Source organism: Apus apus, chromosome 1, assembly GCF_020740795.1.
Source record: "Apus apus isolate bApuApu2 chromosome 1, bApuApu2.pri.cur, whole genome shotgun sequence".
In the NCBI taxonomy this organism is placed as follows: Eukaryota; Metazoa; Chordata; class Aves; order Apodiformes; family Apodidae; genus Apus; species Apus apus.
Genome location: NC_067282.1, coordinates 80,884,438 through 80,901,942, shown reverse-complemented (window position 1 = coordinate 80,901,942; position 17,505 = coordinate 80,884,438). Strand labels below are relative to the sequence as shown.

The window sequence follows — 17,505 nt, the reverse complement described above, 5'->3', positions numbered from 1 at the left end:
AACTTATAAACTGGTTTTGGAACAGTAGGCTTAGAAGCTTTGAGAAATCTGAGATCACCTCAGTACTTTTTAAAATTTTTATATATGTAAGAAGTCATACTATATATACTATATACTGTAGTGTGTATATATATATACACTATAATATATATGTTTTTACAGAAAACAAAGTATTTATAAATATATTAACTATATATTCAACATATGAAGTTTATATATATATATATGTATGTGTGTATGTATATGAAAAATCTGAGGGTTAATAGGTACCTGTAAACATTTTCTGTTCTATTGTAATGTTACTAAAGCCTTGGTCTCCCTTGAAGATTCAAGTTTTCTGCCTGTCATGATGTTGTAGACCAGCATGGGCTTTTTATATATAAGCATCAGGCATTTATAAGATGTAGTTTTGTTTATTTGCTATAGTTGGGTCTGCTATGATGTTATAGAGTTATTAGTAGTTATTTTAAAATTATTTTGTGAACAATGTCTTGAATTTGGGGTTCAGCACTCTAAAGACAGCTCTATGCTAAACTACTTACTGGTATAGTTGTAGCTGTTACTCTGCTGATCCTGCTTCTCTTACAAACATCAACATTCCCCATTTTCTTTCAAAGCCTTGTAGTTCTAATGCCTTCTTCAACATATCTGATGAAAATAAATTATTATGTAGTGAAGTCTTACAGTGTAGGAATCACATTTCCATTTTTGAGACTGGAAATTATGAGACCAGAAATCAAAGAAGATTATCAAAAGTGGAATTGAAGGGATATGCATATGTAAGTATATTAATTGATAAAAGTTGTCAACATTAGGGCTGAGAGTAGGTATCCCAAAGAGGAAATAAATAGTTGTGAGATTTTAACTTATTCTTTTTATCACATAAGTTGTGTGATAGAGTTCATAAGATGAATATGTGACAAGCGAGTGGATTTAGGCTGTGAACAATAAAAGTTTTAAGGTAATGCTGCTGCTGAAACAGTCTTGCCCAGTTATATGTTCCTGCCTTCTTGATGCCTTTGTGCTTCAAAAGGTAAGCATTTCTCCCCTTGGATTAAGAAACAGATTTGGGCTAGTATTTTCTCCTTGCAGATAGAGTATTTCTAACACAGATTGTCTTGCATAGTACTGTGTGTGGCAGCACCAGAGAGGAGGCAGTACAGCTATGGGATGAAGGGGATTGCAACTACTGGGGCATCTGCTGTCTTTTTTGCTGACTCAGCATTTATGGTCCATGGCTGTAGTACTGACACATTTATTTAGGGTCCTAAATTAAGCATCCTATTTTTAAATATTTTTTTTTCCTGTGAAGATGGTGGGATACACATAGAAGAAACTTGTGTTTTGTTGAGGAATTGGCAGCTAAGAATTAAAGTATTCTGAGTATCACTCTTTGTTAGGTCTTTTGACTTAGTTTTCTAAGTGGATTTATTTTATTCTGTAATTTGTGACTAGATTTATTTTGAAGAGGCTGCTGTATCTGTCAACCTAATTCTTCCGATCAGAATAAGTTACACAAAGTGGGGCAGTGCAGAAGAGTTTACCTCTGCTCTGGTTTGTTGGAGAAATAAACAACACATTCCTGTCTTCAGTGAGGTGTGTCCATGGGCCTGTAAATAAAACGTGCATGCCTTCTGAGCAAATCCTCTGCAAACAGCCACAGGTGGTTATCATACTGCATGCACTTCAGCGTTGCTGCTAGTAAACCTGTTCTTGTGGTTATTTCCTGGAAAAGCTAATCAATGCCTTTTCTGCTTTAGAACAGCATAGCTGCTAAAATGGGCAAAACTGTGCTTGTGTACATTTCCTGGAAAAAGCTCTCATAGGTAATGCCTTACATGTGTAGTTATGCTGTGGTTTTCACTTTCTACTGTTCTTAAACTATCATAAATTAAAGACCCAGGTGCCCAGGAGATATGTATTTTTTTTTTTTTTTCAGACTGATAGCAAATGCAACCTTAGGTTAGCTCTGGCCATCTGACATGATAGATACTTGGATAGGTGTGCTGATGGATGGAATCAGTGTCTACAGTATGAATAACTCAATTTCTTTTGTCTGATCTTGCATCTGGCAATTCCTCGTTCAATTTGTAACATACAAAGCCGCTTGTCTGGAATTTGGCCTTTTCCTCTATGAGATCAAATAATTTAAGCTTCAGAAAGAAGCTTGATTCTCATGACATGTCTTGTGGTTCCTGCAGGTGTTAATAGTGTCTGGATCAGTGTGCTGAGGACATTAAAGCGATATCCTCCTTCAGATTTCAGATAGTTATTAAGGAAGAGAGAGCAAAAGCAGTTTCTGCAAAGGATGGTCATGACAGCAGGGCAACTGATTAATACCACAAAGTGTAGAGGTTTTGCATGTGCTTTTTTGTATTTATTTGTTTGTCAAATGCTGTAATGCTAACCAGAGCTAAGTGCTATCTCTGCTGTTGTTCTTGGTGTATTCAGTTGGTTCCAGCAGAAATCATAAAAAGCTTCAACCTGTGGCTTTGATTTATGCATTTTGAGCATTACCTGTAGTATATTTCATGACAAGTGTCATGGAGGCTCTGGGCTTTGAATCGAAATGAATATGGTTGAGTCATGTATTCAATTAGGCTATTTGTTGTAGAGCCCCTATTAATCAGGCTAAACTAGTAATTACTATTTTGGCAATGTGGAGAACAGAAACAGTGTGTTTTCAATAGGCACTACGTTTTGATTTACAGGTGACTTTAAAAATAATGTTTTAAGTGCTGAGGGCTTGTCCGTGTTGTGTGGGTGGCATGTGGAGGCAAATCTAATGCTCTTGGAATGCACATATGTGGTTTTCCAAAATGTAATAGGTCATACAACTCCTAAGGCAAATACTGCCATTCAGTATTTGAGCTTGGTATAAGTAGTAGCCCTTGTACGTTGTCAGATCAGTTGTGTTTTGATTTATATATTGGGGAATACTTATTTTACTTAGATATTTGGTATTTTTAATGTGTATTGCAAAACCAATTGAAACTAGCAATATTTATGCCATCTTCATTGTTTGGGGGTTTTGGTAATATGAACTGCATTTTCCTTTTCCATTCAAATGCATGCACAATTTCAGTAGCCACCGTGTGTGTAGAAGATGTGTTCTTCCATAAATGTTCTTCTAGCACATGACTAGTAGAAGAAACCACTTTAGGTTCAGGGGGTTCATGAGTATGGGCTGGCATTTCCTGCCAGGGAAAGTTTAGGATCACCCCTATTCCTCATGGTGGCTGACTGCTGACAGTGCTCCAGGTTACCCACCTGCCCCAAATGGCAGTGTCCCATAAAAAGCTTGCAATCCATCAAGTTGGAGGTGTTTTTTTTATAGATTTTGTTTGGTTTAGTACTGCCTTTAGATTGCCTCTTTTTTTTCCCTTCATATTCTTATAAATTTTGGAGTTTTGCTGATTGTGTTCTTCAACCCTCACTTGTGTTTTGTTCATGGAACTTCACATCAGTCTTCATTTTGATCTTTCCCTACTTAATGTCCTTCAGGACTTTTTTGAAAAGCAATGAGCCATGCTAATCTTGTAAAAGTAAAAAATAAGTGGTGTTTACTAATAAAACAATATACATCTACTCCAGGTGTTCAGTACTTGTCAGTGTGAAGTATTTCAGATTTGACAAGCTGGTAATTTTAAAGGAAGATAAAACCCATATGTATGTGGATAAAACCCCAAAACATGTCTCCCTTACAATATTTACCTTGTTTTTAAAAGCATGTGTGTTTAAAAAAAAATAATTTTAAAATCCTGCTTAACTTTGGATAGTACTCATGTGCAAGTTTACTAGAGCAATGAGTGTGTAGTGGTATAGAACCGTAAGTCAAGTGTGGTGGAATAGAAGCATGATTTGCTCATTCTCTGTGCTGTCTTCTAGTTAAGTTGAAGGGAGGTGAGTGCCCTCCTGCAAATACTAAAAAGTGCTACTGTGCAGCATGCTAGTTAAAGATAATTTTGTTTTCATGTGTGACACTTTGGGTTATTTTTTTTCAATTAAATTCCTGGAGTCAGTGCTTATGATGTAGTGTTTGGTGTATGTAAATAAATAAAGGGTCTAAAGCCATTATGACATGGTGAGAAAAACCTTGAAAAACATCCTATGAGTGAAACATGAAGGCTGAAGTGAGGAGATGTAAGGACCTAAGTTTTGCCACTCTTCAAAATGTTCCATGATTTCTAAGTAAATGTGCTGACAGTTTCATGGATCAAAGCTGTGGTTTTGAACAAGAGTTGACTGCACTCAATTTCTATCCTTTGCTTTTGAAAACACTGAACTGAATGAAAGAAACTGTTTTGTAAATATAGTATGTATATGTATATAATATTTATATCCTTTCTTATGTGCTATGGCTTGTAGGCAGTAACGGGAGGGCAAAACTGTTGATGTGTCAGAATTAGCCATGAGTTTCAAATAAGGCTCAGTTTGCTTGTGAAAGCTCAAATGCTGTATTTTTTTTTTAATAATGATATTTATTTTCTTTTTTCTCCTCCCCTGCCTCCTGCCACTCTTCCCAACCCCCTGCCCTCTCCCCCAATATGGTGATACTGCAAGTTTGTAATGACCACAGTTTTCTTACTATAAAAAAATTACTTCAACCATGATAGTTGCTACCTTCTATGGACAAAAATAAGTGAGACTTAAAAAAACAAACCCATAAACAAACCTTTTTATATTAATATGTCAGGTGCTTATGAGTAACTGCTGTCCTGCACTGATAAGATGAATTAGCATTCGTGCTTAGCTGTCTGTGTACTTAATTTTCTTCAAAAAAGGTACACAAAAGAGTTTTGAAAGACATTTTGTGCAAAGTTTGAAAGGATAGTTATGATTTGAGTTTGAGAGGGAAGGAAGTAAAATTAGATGTAGAGTAAAATTGCAAATCAGCAATTACGTAATGACTAGTAATCCTAAAACAGGCCAATTTTATTTGACTTTTCCAGACAAGTGTACTCCGGCTTTCAGAGCAAACTTAGCAATTTTCAGATAAAATCAATTTTGTTAGCCAAAGATGGTGACTAAAATTAGAGCTTAGTTTGCAGCCCTGTATATGAACAGGCCACTATCTGTCTTTCCATAATTATTCTAAGAGGATAGTGCCAACTTTACTAACAGTTAATTTTGTTCAAGTGTGTGTTTTTTTGTAATTTTCTAAAATGCAATAGTATAGTTCTGTTTGGGTACATTTGCATTAAGTTTTACTTAACTTGTGGGATGGAAACGGGGGAATGTCTTGAGTTAAAATGTAGTAGCTTGATATAATGTCAGTTTAGGGCAGCTGTGTCTATGGTCTTGGCTGGCATGGCATATAGAAAGCAGCTTTACTCTAAATGTTGCCAGTGTTCATTGATGTTGTGCTTAGTCATGCATTATTTTCAAAGTTTTGGTGACCAGTCTTCTTCAGTGGTTCTTCAAGATAAAATAAACTGGACACTGATATGCTAATGAACAAAGTATGCTAATATGTTACAATTAATACCATATTTCTTTTCCTTGTATTATTCCAACTACACCATTCAAAAGGAAAATAATGAGTTGTTGACTTATTGGGTAGTCTTGCCATGTTGTATGAGGAAGCATGCCCTTGAAGTTTACAAAGGTCACACTTGTCACAGAGCTGGCTGGTGGCAGAAATTTCCTAGCTGTCATTCAGGCCATGTAGTAAATGACATTTTTCTAATAAATGGAAAATATCTATATAAAAATGAAGATTCTTTTCTCCCATTAATGTGTTGAATAGAATAATGTAGATAATAACTTTGCCCTTTATCCTTTTAATTCTGTCTTATTTGTATTGTAGAAAGAGAGAGAGAGAGAGAGAGAGAGAGAGAAAGAAAGAAAGAAAGAAAGAAAGAAAGAAAGAAAGAAAGAAAGAAAGAAAGACCAAATGACTGACTATTTGAAGATAAGGGTTTAAACATCCATGCCCCCTCGTTTGTAACAACTTTCACTATCTATGATACTTATTTTCAACAGATGACACTGGGGAATAATTTTGTGGAGTTTGCGGTCAGTCCATTGGACATAACTTATGTCCATTGGACATAAATGGAAAACAATGAATGGACAAAAAAAACCCAGGAGAAATAAACCACCATTGGTTTTGGAGCGGGGTGGTATACGCTGTTCCTTCACAGACCTTTTCCTACTTGTGTCTTCTTCATGCCTCCTTCAGAAGCCTACCAGATAAATAGTTGCAGTAGTGTGGCTTAAGTGAAACAATAGGTTGGGGTTTTTTTGGACCAAAAATTAGGAACTTATATATAAGGGAAGATCATAAATTTATTAAAGAATGAAGAGGTCACAGGAGGAATGGTATTTCTCCACCCCATTGTTAGTTTGAAAAGTCAGTTTTATTTCAATGAATAGATTACAGTTCAAATGAACTTTTGTGTGGGGTTTGGTGTTTGTAAGACAGGTTGTTTGGCACAGCCGGGAACGGGAAGAAAACTTCTGCTTTGTTCTTGTTAGCTTACAGTGCCATGTTGATAGTATAGACAATGAGTAGCACTGTGGTTCCACAAGCACACTTGCTAACACTGCTTGAGGAACACCCTCCCATGGCCTTTGTTTGCTGTTTGCTTGTTGTGTTGTTTGACACAAGTCATCCATCACTACACATGTGCCTGCCTTTAACGGTCACTTCCTGTGGTTGTGTGCTTTTGATGCTGCACCTGTGTTCAACCAGCTCAAAGCAAACTCATGTTTGAAAAGGATCCCAAAGATAACACTGCCATCCTCTTACTATGCTACTGGCCACTGCAGCTCAGCCAGTACTTAAACTGGTACTTGCTCTGTGAAGTGCTTGACTTGTTACACCGTTTGTGTCCAGATTCTTCTGATGAAGCAAACAGATTATCTCCCCATGCACTCCAAAACCATGTATGGAAGAGTGAAGTTTACTGATGGTCTGTGAACCATGGAGACGTGTCTCAGGGGTCTCAGCAGGACACGTGAATGAGTAGAAATCCAAATTGGAAACAAAGTGTTAAGAAAACCTATTCAGAACACACAGTTGTTTCCCTGCATTTGGGAGCACCTTCCCTTCTTGCAATCTTTTTCAAGTGTAGATCACTCATGTTAAATATATAGCAGGGAACATCTTGTGTTAAGTAGAGATATGAACCTGAACAGAAGAAGAGGTCAAGCGTGGAAATAAATTCCAGTCAGTACTGGATGATTGAGAAGTCCCTTTTCTCTCACTCCCTCTTGTTTGGAGAGGCTGTGCTTGAATTCACTTCAGAAATGAGAAGAAGAAAAGTACAGCTAGTTTTTTTTTTAAAAAAACAACAACAAAAACCCAAAACCAAACCAAAGAAATCACAACAAACAAACAAACCCCCCCAACAACCCCCCCGCCCCAACTTCATAAATTCGCATTAACGTCTGGAAGTGGGTGGCTCAACCCTGTGGTCACCTGCGTTACCACGTTATCTTTTCCCAGATCAGAATATGGAATAATAAATGTTTTTATATTCACATGACACTTTGATTTTTTATATAAATGTTCTCGCTGTTTAGGACACCTGTATTTGAGTGATAAACTTTGAAATGGTTTAATCTGGCCTCATAGTTTGCCAGTGCACTTAGTTCTGTGGACCACTTTTTGAAATGAAGATTGATTCCTCCACAGACCAAAGCCTCTTCCCAGTTCGCCAATCCTTCAGTGTACTTTGTGGTCACAGCAGCAAGTGTATTCTGATTATCATTGAATGGTTCAAAGATGTACCCTGTGTGTAAAGAGTCCCTTTCAAAAAGCATAGCTCTGCAGTAAGCTTTGTTTAGCTATATGGTGTCCATTTGTGGAAGGGATTAATAGTAGGTTTTTTTGGGTTTTTTTTAGAAATTATCGGAAAGTAAAAGACTAAATCTTATTTTGATTTCACCTGGGATAGATTAGTGGGTGTCAAATGTTACACAGTACTTGACATATCTACTACTACTAAGTTGGCCATGGCAAAGGGATTATTCTGTAATGGGTCACCAAGCTCTTCAGCCATTTTAAGGGAATTGTGCCGCTTCCTTCCCTGGCTGTGCTCTTTCCTGCCCAGGACCTTCCTGTGAGACAGTCATGTTCACATGTGGTAAACTCCATACAGATGTGCAAGCACTGGTTTGACAGCTTTGTGTTTGGTTTCTACCTTGCTAATTGTTTTTGTGGGATTATTTGGATTATGTAGAAAGCTTTTTCCAAATCCCCTTTATTACTGAAGTTATTGTTGCCAGCAGGAATAAGATTAAAGGTGCTTAAGTCTGTAGAGTTGTTTCTAATTTGTACGTGTCATTTCAGTGGCATTTGAACAGAGCTCTGTCCCTTCCCCTCACTGCTCCCCTGTGGTACTGTGCTTGAGTTAGGGCTGAGAAGCCAAGCTATTGGAAGAACATTCATTTTGTTCCCTAATTATTATGCTGGCACTCGGGAGATAATTTTTCCCTTCATGCACTGCCAATTAATATGCAAATGAGCTGATAAATATTTATACCATGATTTAAATTATGCAGGGAGTGCTTTCAGTGTACTCTGCAAATGAATTGTTCATGGACTTCAAAGTGCTGGCTGCTGTGCTAACGAGGAGAGATTTGCATAAGGCCCTAATCAGGCGCATACTGATTAAGCTTCATTATGGAAACTGCCAGCTGCAATCTTTGTTTCTATTTTATTACAAAAAGGGGAACTTTTCACGCTTCAGTCGCCTTGACAATGTCAGACACAGCTAGTAGGAGAGACTAAAACTCCACAGAGCAACTGAAGTTTCCCTGTTCAGTTGAAGATTGCTATGGTGTAACTGAAGTTGTATTTCTTCCCCCACCTCCCCACTCCCTTTCTTGTTCAGTTGAGAGCAGTAGTGTAGATTTGATAGAAATTGCCATTCTCCCTTTCCTTGGACTGTCTGAACCTGTAGAGGATACCACAGCAATGCTGGACTGCAGCGACTACATTCTAGGTGGGTACTAGCTCAGCTCTTTCTTATAAGTGTTTAATATGGAAATAGAGGCTACGAGGTTGACTATGCATAGAGGCTTAATCACATATGCAGAGACTAGAGAAAGTATCTGTAAGGGTGAAGCTCACCAGTGAATCGGCAGCAAAGTAGCTGACTGATAGATAGGTAGATCTGTACCAGGGAAATACAGTTTGTTTTTTTCCTTCTTTCCCTCGTTCCAGGAGAATTTGTTTCCTCTGCACTGGAGAGATTTGCTGCTAGGTTTGGATGTTATTAATACAGACTTTTTGCTTTTAGAATTTCAATCTGAGAAGCATTTGGCTAACAAACTCTGCGCTTGACTTGCATATCTGTGTGTTATGAATTTTAAAGCATTAAAATGAATGAGAGAGTCCTATTCTCCAAGAATTTAGTAGCTGTATTGAGCCATTCCCCAACAGACTGTATATTATGTCTGTGTATTTTTAATGTAATAGCAAGGTTCTTCATACATAATAGAAAATAAGGTGGAGTCCACAGTGGTTGCCATTGATACCACTGCAAGCTGTGCCTAAGGTTACTGGGATAATATATTTCCTGCACTGAGATTCCATCAGGACTGCAGAACAGAAATGCCATGATTTCTTCTTTGTGTCTTAAAGTTATTTGTAATTACTGACCATCCCAATTTTACAATAGTTATTGTTTATTTTCAAGGCTTTCTCCAAAGCATCATGTATAGATTTTTTTTTTTTTTTTTGCTGAGTATTCTTTTGATATCATTAAGAACATGTAAGAACTTAAATGTCCAAGTAAGATAATGTATTTTTGGATGGTAAATTTTAAAGCAGATGCCTGAATATGTGTTTCTGTATATGAAGTGGGGCTTTTGAAAATTAATTTCTTGTGAATTCTTGACACGTTTTCACTCACACTGAACTTTGTTTTTTCCATACTTGTTGAAGAATCATTTTTGCTGGTGCTCATGGAGTATTAGGCAGTTTCACTTTAATGGATGAAAGGAAGTAGTTAATGATATATTCCATGTTAAGGTTTTCTGTGTTTTACTAGCTATATACAGTCTCTAATACTCCAGGTTGGTCCGATATCTCCTTATTTCTTCTGAATACCTTTTGAAATGTCACTGAGGGTGTGCAAAAGCCTGGCACAGCATTGCCTTGAGACACCCTCAGCCTTGCTAGTGGAGTAGCAGTACTGAATGCATTCACTCCTGAGAATTTGATTTCAATCCTGCACCTGCTGCTTTCAATCCTTCTTTCGGTGGAGTTTGTTTTGAGATAATGTTGGCAGAAGTTGTAGCCCAGGGCCTTGATTTAAAACCATAGTAAGATCTAAAGGAAAAAGAAAAGGTGAGGGCATTATGGTTTAGGTTTTTTAGCCCACTTCATTTGTTTATTCGTTTAACTTTAAAGCAGAAATTGTATGAGCCTGTATAAACCAAAAAATCTTTTGTTTGACATAGAATGAATCTGTAGGTTAAGTATCCTACGGATATATGTATGTTTTGCTGGTAGCAGTTTTGTGCTTCAGATGCGTGTCATACCATTTGCAATGGAAATAGTGGCATTGTTCTTGATGCTTTAACATGCAGAAGGCCCACAGATGGAACAAGAAATAGTCAGCTGGTGAAATAATGGATGCTATCCTTCATTTGAACCTGAGCAGTACCAGAAAGATATTTTTTCATCCAACTTGCTGCTTTTTTACAATAGCAGTGTTTGAGGTCTTTGTTAGGGATGAATCTTTACAATAAAAGAGTCTTAATTTAGACATGCTTTTGGTAGTTGAGTCAACTTTATGTGTATGTCTAGTAGCAGGAAACACTGAAAACCTTTAAAAAAAATATTTATTTTGCAGCATAGCCTGAAAGAAAAACTTGGTTGCTTTGTGAAAAGAGGTCTGTAGAGTTTTAACTTTGTCCTGAGCAGACTTGGTGGTCACGTAGCAAGGTTTCTTTATGAGCCTCCTCGAACAGAGGGAACAGTCACTACATTGCTTGGAATTCTCTGCACAGGACAGTTGTATCCCCCTCTCTGGGTTTGGTTTGTCTATTAGTATCACGCGGGGTGGCTCTAGTACTTCAGTTTCTGCAACAAACTAGCACAGGAGGCCCTGAGTTGTTTTTCTGACAAGAACTTCCTGAAGTGGTTCAGTGAATGCATCCCACATTATTGAGAAACAATCTTCTCAACCCGTGCTCTTCCCTTCTGTAGTCAGTGCTATCCTGAGCTCAGGCTATCTTTGTGCTTTGAGCTTAAAAGACGTCCTATGTCCAATATTCCCATGAGTTAGCCAGGTTTCCACAGCCAAAGTATATTGAACTTCTAAGCCCTCTTTGCTCATTTTCCTGTTGGATGAGGACTTTTTTGTGTCCAAAGAGAAGTCTCCCATTCAGCATTCTCTGAACCTAAACTAATTTCAGTAGCCAGCTGTGTCTCAAGGAAGGAACTAATGCTGTCTATCAAAGGAATGTTGCAGAGGTTGTGAAAAATGGGGCAAAACTTGCAGCCTTTTGCTGAAGTGTGGGCCAGCAGCACTCAGCTGGAAATTTTCTCCTCGCTCCCCCTTTCAAAAAGCAGTTTAACATGTCTACCTCTACACTAAGAGTGATGTTAATGGTTCAGATCTCTTTTACACATGACTGACATTTGAAGAATATAAGCATGAGCATAGGAACTTTCTGAGAAGAGTTGAGGCTTCAGAGAGGTTGAGTTGACTTGGCAGAAGATTCATGTTTGTTTCAGTCCTCTGGGATTTTTAGGCCCTTTTGGGTACGACCGCAGCACTTGTTTATGTGGAAAGTTATATTAATTTGAAAAATAATTACTCGTCTTACTGTGTTTCTTAACTGCTAATAGGAGTTTTTCCAAGGTTGATGTATCTTATCTTTTCTCTCTCACATGCTGCATTTGAAACTAGTTCCCTCCTTTTCCCACCATGCACTTCCAGACAGGCTTTGTTGTGACTCCTGTTTTCATTCAGGCCCTGTCTACTTGGTTGGTTCCCCTTGGCTTTTGCTTGTGTTCCTCTTCTGCTGTTGCCCCTGGTTCTGATAGCCTGAAGGTGGCAGTGGTCTGTCTTGGGCAATAGCAGGTGATAGTATATGGCAATAGTCCAGCTTCTCCTTTCCAACTCTCATAGGCCAGGCAGTGAGGTGTCTTGTCTGGGCATTCTTGGAAATATGTGGGGAGAAGATGCTGTTACTGTATTCTTCTTCAGCCCATTGGTATTTTGGAAATAACTGCTTTGATGAAAGTGCATGACAGAGGTAACCTTTTAAGCACCTAGCAAGAGAATATCCTGGAGTAAAGGGTTCATTTTGAGTTTATTGCACTTGCATTTAACTGGTTATGGGAATGGAAGAATGTGCTTAAGGATTTGCTTACACTTCTTTTTATGAACTGGTCTGTCTTGAGATTATTTTTGTAATTTTGGTTTGTGATAATATTACACACTGAGGTCGGTAGCAAGGAATGAGGAGGTAATAAGCTGGAGAGCTGAAGCTGTACACAGAACATCTGTATGGATTCCTATATAAGGAAACTATATTCTCTGTCTGCCATCTGGAGAGTCCCTCTGCATTTCACTATATTCAGCTGACAGACTTGGAAACCAAGAGCAGACTTTTCAGTAAATTCATCCAGAGGGATAAGGAAGAGGAGATATATATTTGTATTACTTAACATTTATATAAAGGAAATATAAAGTAACTTGATATCAGTGACATTCCTGTAAAATAAAAATGCAGTATTAGAAAAATGGTCTCAATTTAATTAGAATGACTGAATTGACTTTCTCTTATGGGGGAGAAAACCCAACTTAATGTAGGCTATGGTGGTCAGACAATGTTTTTGCATCTTGATGTCGTCATTGTTCCTGCCACCTCCCCATTTTTAATTTTTGTTTTTGTTTTGTTGTTGCTTCCATGACCCTCATTGTACTGAAAATTAAATTTCTATCTTTGTCCTCCAACATGCTGTCTTTTATTTCCTTAACACTGTGTTTGGACATGTGAGAATAATGACATGCAAAATTTTGAAACTGAAATCTGGAAGATTCAGTATTGTGTTCGATTTCTGATAATTCTTTTTGTGTTAGAATCTGAAATAGAGTCAAGTACATATATAATTCCTGATGTTTTGTACTTCCCTTGGACAAAAGGTATGAATAGATTAGTGGGGTTTTTTTTATTTTAGTTTATCTTTATTTCTGTTTTAATGCAGACTCAAGAATGAACAATCCGTCAGAAACCAGTAAACCATCGATGGAGAGTGGGGATGGGAACACAGGTAAGAAATTAATCAGTGCACAGATATTTTCTGGTGGAGTTGGATGGATATTAAAAGCAAAATTTCTTTACCAATTTGCAGGAATTAAAAAGCAAAACAACCTCCCTCCCCCCGACACTGTTTTTAGAGGCTTGGAAACACTTTTGTCATTAAACCTACTATATCAGACCATTACCCACACTTTGTAAATAAGATTGCTCTTCCCTGTTTCCTCTATTTGCTGTGTTCCTGATACTATGTAAGGTCTGGTGGCACTAATTCTCCATAACTAGTCTACTTTTTTTCCTGGCAGAACCTACCTTCAACACCTGTAACTTCATCATTTATTTTTGTGGTGAAAGTTTCATTGTCAGGTGTGGGCCACTGGCTTATCTTGTTTCCATTTTAGATTTCACTCAAGCTCTTGTAAGTTTTCAATAAGAAGGCAAAGGCAGAGAGCCTTATTTCTCAACATGAAAAAAAAAAAAGTTAGCTGGCTTTTCTCTAATTTCTTCCTGTGTTAGAACACAGCCTTGAATTTTGGTTGGGGAAGAAGAGCCTTTGTGTCAGGGCCAACGTGCCTTTTGGTGCCTTCTTAAGATGTGGCCAAGTTCCATGCCATTGAAGAAGCTTGTTAAGCCACTGTAACTCAGTGATGCTATCTTATGCTTTAATTACTTTCTGGAGGTAATTTACAGTTCATTTTAGAAGCAAGAGAAATGACTGTTCTGAATAGAAAGTAAATTGTTTAACCTAACTCAGAATCTTCTCTGAGCTCAGAATAGCGTTTGGGAAGCAAAAATTTTAATGAGAAGGAACTTGTTCTTGCTTCTTTGAGAGAAGTCTAGTTAGCTTGTATGAGTGAAATTGTTTTTCCTCCTCTTGGTTCAGTAATGAGTTTTATTTTAAATTCTGGAGTTTTGCTGAAATTAACAACTTATTTCATTTTATGCTGCTATCTCCTCATTCTTTGTGCAAGGATTTAATGCAGCTAAGAGTGACTGAATGTCACTGATCCTGATACTGATTCGAGAGACTGGATGTTTTCTACCAATGCATGGGGTCAGTCAAAAGAATTCTGCTCACTTACTTGTGTCTGTTTTGTTACTGGCATCTTAAGTTTTATAATTTCCATGGTATTTGTAAGAGGAGCAGTACCAATTCTTTTTATGTACAAAAATTACTTATTACCTATTTAATACTGGTTTAGGATTATACAAAACATTATTAAAAAAAAAACATGGACTGAAAGTATTTCATAATTATAAACAGCATCAAGTGAACATTGTATTTAAATATCCCTATAGAATCCTTGAATCTGGAGGGTGTGTGTAAACTTTTGAAAAAAGTCAGACTTCCTGCTCTCTATGACAGCAGTTCCTTGTATATGCTTTCTCCAAAGAGTGCGTTCCCAGTGTGCTTCCTTAAGGGAAGCTTTAACTTGCAGTTTCGCCTAAACTGAGCTGTTAAAGATGACTTATTCAAAGACAGCACATAATCACAGAAGTATTGTACCTGCTTCAGCAGAACCCTGGCTCTGCTCTGCTAGGCAAATACTTCATCTGTGTGAAGATGGTGTTCATGGTATAAGGAAATTGGTGGACTTGTAAGTCCACTTATGGTGCATGTAGGTGTTTTCAATCACCTAAGGGGCTACATCTGTATTTTTTAATACTCTAAATCTAGGGTTAGTTATTACAAAGGTTTGACTTTTACTGGCGTTAGGAGCTGTTGCAAACAGGTTGTTCCCAGTAATTTCTTTCAGTTTTGTTTCCTGACTTTTTAAATTATGCAAACAAAAATACCCTAGAATTTTTGAGGACTTTTTGTTCTGCACTCATTGTGTTTTGTTTTTTTTAATACAGTGATCATAAACCACTGAAGATAGTGATTAATGGCATTTGTGATGTTCTTTAGGGGCTCAAGCATGTTAGTCAATTGGCACGTGTTAAACCCTGAAAGGAATACTCACAGAATGTAATTGTAGGCTTCTGAGCAGGGTACTTAGATTATGGTTCTGGGCTCTGTGAGTACTTAGTGAAACAAGTCAGCTTTTACCTAAGATGGTAAGGAACTTATAGTGCCATTGACTGCCTCTGGAACATAGGCTCTGAAGCAAAATCTATGAAGATTATTTTTATAAACACCCACAGTTGTTATTTTTTGTTACTTTCTGTAACTGTCTACTTTCCAGTGTCATTTGTAAGTCACTTCAGTCTGCTGTGTGAGCACTACTGGTCTATCTTCTGAACCTCAGTGGATGTTTGCTTGGGTCATTCCTGATTCAAACTGTAGTAAACTGATGCAACTTGAAAACTTTCAGAGAAATTACTGAAGGACATGGAATTTACATTTGGCGGAGCTAGTGTTCTCAGGAAAAAAACCCTAACAGTTGCCACTGGTAAAGATGACTTAACAATAGTCGTTCTCTGAGCTAACAGCTAAGTTTCATGGAAGCTAACAAATTAGGGTTTTGTATTTCTAACTTTGACTATGTAGGGAATGTACCAGTCCCCTGAATACATTGGTCACAATAAAGTGCCTTAAGCAGATCTTAACTCTAAAATTTTTATGCTAACTGGACTCCCTCTTTAGGAATCTGAAAAAGCAACGCATACTTCAGAGAAATTAAAAAAACACAACACAAAACCAAAACTGAACCAACCAAACAAAAAATCTTTGAGTACAAGAGTTGTTGGATGGCTGTTTTCACAAGAACATGAATTGATCAACTGGTCATCAGTACTGCAGAACTGCACAAATCTTGCCAACCTTCAGTTGTGGGTGGACAGTCTACTTATTTCTTACTGGAAAAAGAGAGTGAAACAAGAATAGCATCTTAGAGTAAACAATAGCCCTTTTAGTTTCCTTTTTATATGTTACAGCATGACATTTTCCAAACCAACTCAACATTTTTTGCTTGTTTAATGCATATTCTTTTTTAAAAGCTAAATGCAATACTCTGAAAGCCGAGGTAATCATGTCTATGACGTGCATAGACACAGCAGCAAAATAATAGTTTTTGTAAGTGTAGTATTTGGAAGGATTCTTATTTGCATTGCTCCATTTCCAGAGATTGATTTTCCAGTTTCCCTAAGAAGAAATTCTATAGGACAGTGGGAAAGGGACCATGAAATATTCTTTAACTGCTAAAATTCTGGGTAAATATCAATGCTAAACTTGTTATTAGTAATGTGGACAAGTAACCAACAATTTCTGAGTATTGGGGATATATCTCTCTCTCACAATGCTCACATGTAGAGAGAGAGATGGGAAAATGTACTGCTGGTGCTGGAAGATGTCTCCCAGAGCACAGTGCAGATACTTGAGTTAGAAGGGACTTCACTTAGTGCAGAAGGAGCACAACTTCCTTAGTTTGCCTTCATTTCCTTTCCTGAGTCCTTTCTTGCGTCTTACTCCACATCTCCCCAGACCTGTAGTTTCTCACTCCTCTTCCTTTCTCATGCAGTTTGTAAACTCAGACTAAAGTTGATAATTATGGTCTTTGATTTTGAGAGTATGTTCTTCTCCTGACTGCAGGTTAATATTACCTTGCTTGGTCAATTTTGTTATGCCTTTACCCCCTGCAGGTACAATTTCAGGACAGCATAAACTAATCCACATTCAGGATGTCCTGGTACTTGGTGTTCTGTTTCTTTCCCTGGAGTGGCAATGAGATTGTTCAAAGATTTTATTTGGCTGAATGTAAATTGCCCTTAGTACTAGACTTCATCCAGACTGAGTCTGTGAAGTAGCTAACCACATGGCTGAATTTATGCCAGAATTTAAATGTGTTTAAGTTGCATTGGACTTGAACTATAAGGGTGAAATTCCATCCTACGGCTTGATTCAGTCTTAACAACTTGCTGGGGGCAGCGGAAGCTCATTTCCCAGCTACCATGTTGCTGACCTCCCCTGCTTTGCATTACATGCTGCTTGCTGGGCCCTAAGATAAATTAGATCAGCTCTAACAGTTATGGCAGCTGGGATGGAGGTAGAAAAGACATAAATATTTGGGGCTGTTGAAGTCTCAATACTTGGGATTGCCAGGTCTATTAGTCACCATGGGGTTTGGCATTTAATTCTTAAGCAGAAGTGGTGTTTTGGTCCTCTCACATCCTTGCAATGTACTTTCTGCTTCTGACCCCTCCATTTGCCAGTCTCCTTATCAGATTTTTTGGATTCCACAGGAGTGGTGTCAGATCCTTATGAGCACCTTAAGAGCAAGGCTGTTCATATGCTGAACTCAAAGTTCATTTCCCCGCTCTTCTTCAAAAGCTGTA

At 37.7% G+C, this 17,505-nt stretch overlaps 1 protein-coding gene across 5 annotated transcripts in view; it reads left to right on the top strand.

Annotated features, from left to right (window-relative positions):
* POU2F1 (POU class 2 homeobox 1) overlaps positions 1–17,505 on the top strand; it is a 111,128-nt gene that overhangs the window by 53,083 nt on the left and 40,540 nt on the right. For 4 of the 5 annotated variants that reach the window (XM_051644069.1, XM_051644068.1, XM_051644066.1 and 1 more), the window contains exons 1-2: positions 8,915–8,954; positions 13,178–13,243. In XM_051644069.1, the coding sequence (XP_051500029.1) occupies positions 8,927–8,954; positions 13,178–13,243 (94 nt within the window). In that variant the 5' untranslated portion in view covers positions 8,915–8,926. Of the gene's footprint in view, positions 1–8,914; positions 8,955–13,177; positions 13,244–17,505 lie in introns of those variants that run through there. The other variant, XM_051644067.1, reaches the window with a different exon arrangement.